Here is a 3,224-nt window from a genome sequence, read left to right on the forward strand (position 1 = left end):
ATTAGCTTTAATTTAAGATATATATAAAAGTGTCAGATCTTCCGGAACATTTTCAAAAGTTATGTTGAAAAAGTAAATTTTATGTGAAAAAGTTGTCATTTTAAATCCTCCCCTGTGAGCAGGTTAAGAGTCAGATTTACAAAAAAAATATACCAAATGATAAGTAAAGACATCACGCATCTATAAAAAAAAAAGTTATATTGATATGTTCATTTTTGAAAAAGTTACGGCAGTTTTTAGTAAAAAAAATTTAAAAAATTTCGAAAATTAGCGATTTTTAAATTTATAATTTTTTTGGAGGTTTCCCCCATTTACGGGGAACGAGGGGAATTTTTTCAATTTTGAAGGGTAATGTCTTCGACTAGATACGATTTGTGATCTTTTGACGTATCGTTGAAAGAAATCCGTTCGGTGAGAGCTGAGAAAAAGTGGTAACAGACACAAAAAAAAAAAACACATCATAGTAAAACCAATACCTTCTCAGCTTCGCATCGAAGCTAAAANAAAAAACACATCATAGTAAAACCAATACCTTCTCAGCTTCGCATCGAAGCTAAAAACATCGTAGTAAAATTAATACCATCTCAGCTTCGCATCAAAGCTAAAAAATTTAATTTTATTCTATACTCTTTTATGAAAAAATCATTATTTAACGAAAAATGAGTGGTAGTATATTTAATAAAATGCACTGTATAAAGTTGGTTAAGTTCTAATTCAGAAAAGTTAACGTAACTATAATTTTCTTGTTGTGAGATTTATTAAAAATTGAGAATAAAAATATATGTAAAATTATTGTGAGGAACACTGAATATTTTTGGTCATAATTCGTGTGCATATATTTTTATGATTTTATTAGTTATTTTTTCAAAATCACTGTGAGCTCTATTATTTTTGGGTAGAGAGAAAAAATCCTGGACAATGTATCTTGTATGTAAATAATTATGAATATTTTTAAATAAATTTATAGTTATGTTTACAGTAGAAACATAATAGTCAATCAATGTAATGAATTGTTCCTTATCTATCAAGCAATCGTTGTCTGTATCAAGATTACTGAATTTATTTGAGATTAATTGAACCTCATTTATACCAAGTTTTTCAACCTAAAGAATAAAAAATAATTTAATAAATAAGTTATATATAAAGGCTAATAAACTAATTATTATGTGATTTTACTTTTTTGTTATCGCTTGTCTTATTAACTTTAACCAAAAAATTCAAAATCTTGAAAATTCTTACAGTTTTTTCATCTATAAAATATGAATATCTTAAATATAGTGTATTTAAAATTTCATGTTTTTTTAATAATTTTTCTCAAAACATAATGAAAATATAAAAATATATTTCAAGAAATAATTTTTATCATATCTTATTACATTCAAATTTACTAAACGTATTTTTTAAAATCAGTTGTAGGGTGTTTAAAGAAATTAGGTTTGCAAAATTTAATGAAAATACGTTAATAAAATAATTTTTCTATTTCAAAGAAAATTAAATTTTTAGTATTATTTTAGAATATAAGAAAAATTCAGTTACACAGTATAACATTTGTAAACTTTTGTTGTTCGGAATTGCATAATGCTGTATTTTTTAATAAAAATTAGGATAACTTCTTATTTATGTTGAAAGGTTACACATATCATAAAAAAGAAAACATTTGCGTATTACGAGTATGCGCGGATAAACTAAAACTTCATAAATTAAATTATAATGTAAAATNGAGTATGCGCGGATAAACTGAAACTTCATAAATTAAATTATAATGTAAAATATACTTTACAGCCAACCGTGGCCGATCATGACGCTCGATTATCGTATTTTTCGGACTATCTATAAAAAAGATTCACTTCAAAATTCGAATAATTGGGCCACAAAATAAAAATTTTGTAACTTTTATGGTGCTGTAAAATAAGAAAAACAAGGGTCACTAAACTACTGGACGATATAATGTATTATTAAACCACAACAGGATTAAAAAAAAAATTGAAAATTAAACATCATCAATTTAATATTTTTTTTAAAAAAATAAGTATAAAAAACGGTAGCACAGTAGGGTTGAAGCAAAGTATGGACGGGGAAAGTATAGATGATACCTAACAGTGATTAACATTACTATAATAAGAAACGATTCGATGCAAATCTGTAGATAATGTTTAATTCTAAGAAATTTGTGTATAATTACAAAAGCAACAATAACTCCTATTTCCTTTATTATATCCAGATTAGTGGTTCATTAATTTAAAAATATAATATATGAATAAATAATAATCATAGTAATTAAATTTAGCATGCAAATGATATTAAATAATTTAATATTGTAATTTATACGGAGGAATTAGAAAAATAATAAAGTTGTTGTATACCTCGTTACTTTTAACACGCATAAAAATTTAAATGGCTTAACGCAATTCTTTACAATAAAAACTGTTTGTTACTTATGAATAAATACACTAAACTACATGGAACTTTGGCCAGAAGAAAAAATGTACTTTTTTTTTCAACTTTTTGTGCTGTTTTCAAAAGTTAAGTTGATAAAGTTCTACTATCTATACGCATATTTAAAGGTTTGAACTACATTTTGTATAGAGGGAAATCGTCAAATTTAAATAAAAAATAGGTCAAATGAGAGAAGTATATAAATAGTATTTCTCATGATAAAATTGAATTGATCCATACACTTTTCAAAAAGTTCTAGCATTATAAAGTTAAAAATGTAAAATATAATATTCAACATTTTCACATGAAAATAGCATTCGGTAGCCATTTTCACCATGAAGGCAAAATAAAGTCCGAAATTTCTTTTTTCCATAATAAAGTTAATGTAATCATTAACTTTAATTTAAGATATATATAAAAGTGTCAGACCTTCCAGAACATATTCAAAAGTTAAATTGAAAAAGTTAATTTTTTGTAAAAAAGTGGTCATATTAAATCTCTTCCTTTGGGCAGGGAAATGGTCAGATTTATGAAAACAATATATCAAATGATAAGTAATGATTACATTCATTAATGATTCATTCATCTATATAAAAAAAAACTATAATGATTCGTCCATTTTTGAAAAAGTTCTGGCAGTTTTTAGTAAAAAAATTGAAAAAATTTCGAAAATTAGGGATTTTTAAATTTTAAATTTTTTTGGAGGTAATGTCTTCGAATAGATACGATTTGTTATCTTTTGACGTATTGTTGAAAAAAATCCGTTCGGTGAGACTTGAAAAAAAGTG

The 3,224-nt window shown here is 24.7% G+C and overlaps 1 protein-coding gene across 1 annotated transcript in view; it reads right to left on the reverse strand.

Moving 5' to 3' along the window:
- Positions 1-519: 519 nt before the first annotated feature.
- LOC126909539 (uncharacterized) overlaps positions 520-3,224 on the reverse strand; it is a 4,704-nt gene continuing 1,999 nt past the window's right edge. The window contains exons 3-4 of the mRNA XM_050691975.1: positions 1,177-1,250; positions 520-1,103 (exon numbers count right to left, since the gene is read on the reverse strand). Of these exons, the coding sequence (XP_050547932.1) occupies positions 819-1,103; positions 1,177-1,250 (359 nt within the window). The 3' untranslated portion in view covers positions 520-818. The remainder of the gene's footprint in view (positions 1,104-1,176; positions 1,251-3,224) is intronic.

This window comes from Daktulosphaira vitifoliae, unplaced genomic scaffold (assembly GCF_025091365.1).
Source record: "Daktulosphaira vitifoliae isolate Bord-2020 unplaced genomic scaffold, ASM2509136v1 Scaffold_514, whole genome shotgun sequence".
Classification (NCBI taxonomy): Eukaryota; Metazoa; Arthropoda; class Insecta; order Hemiptera; family Phylloxeridae; genus Daktulosphaira; species Daktulosphaira vitifoliae.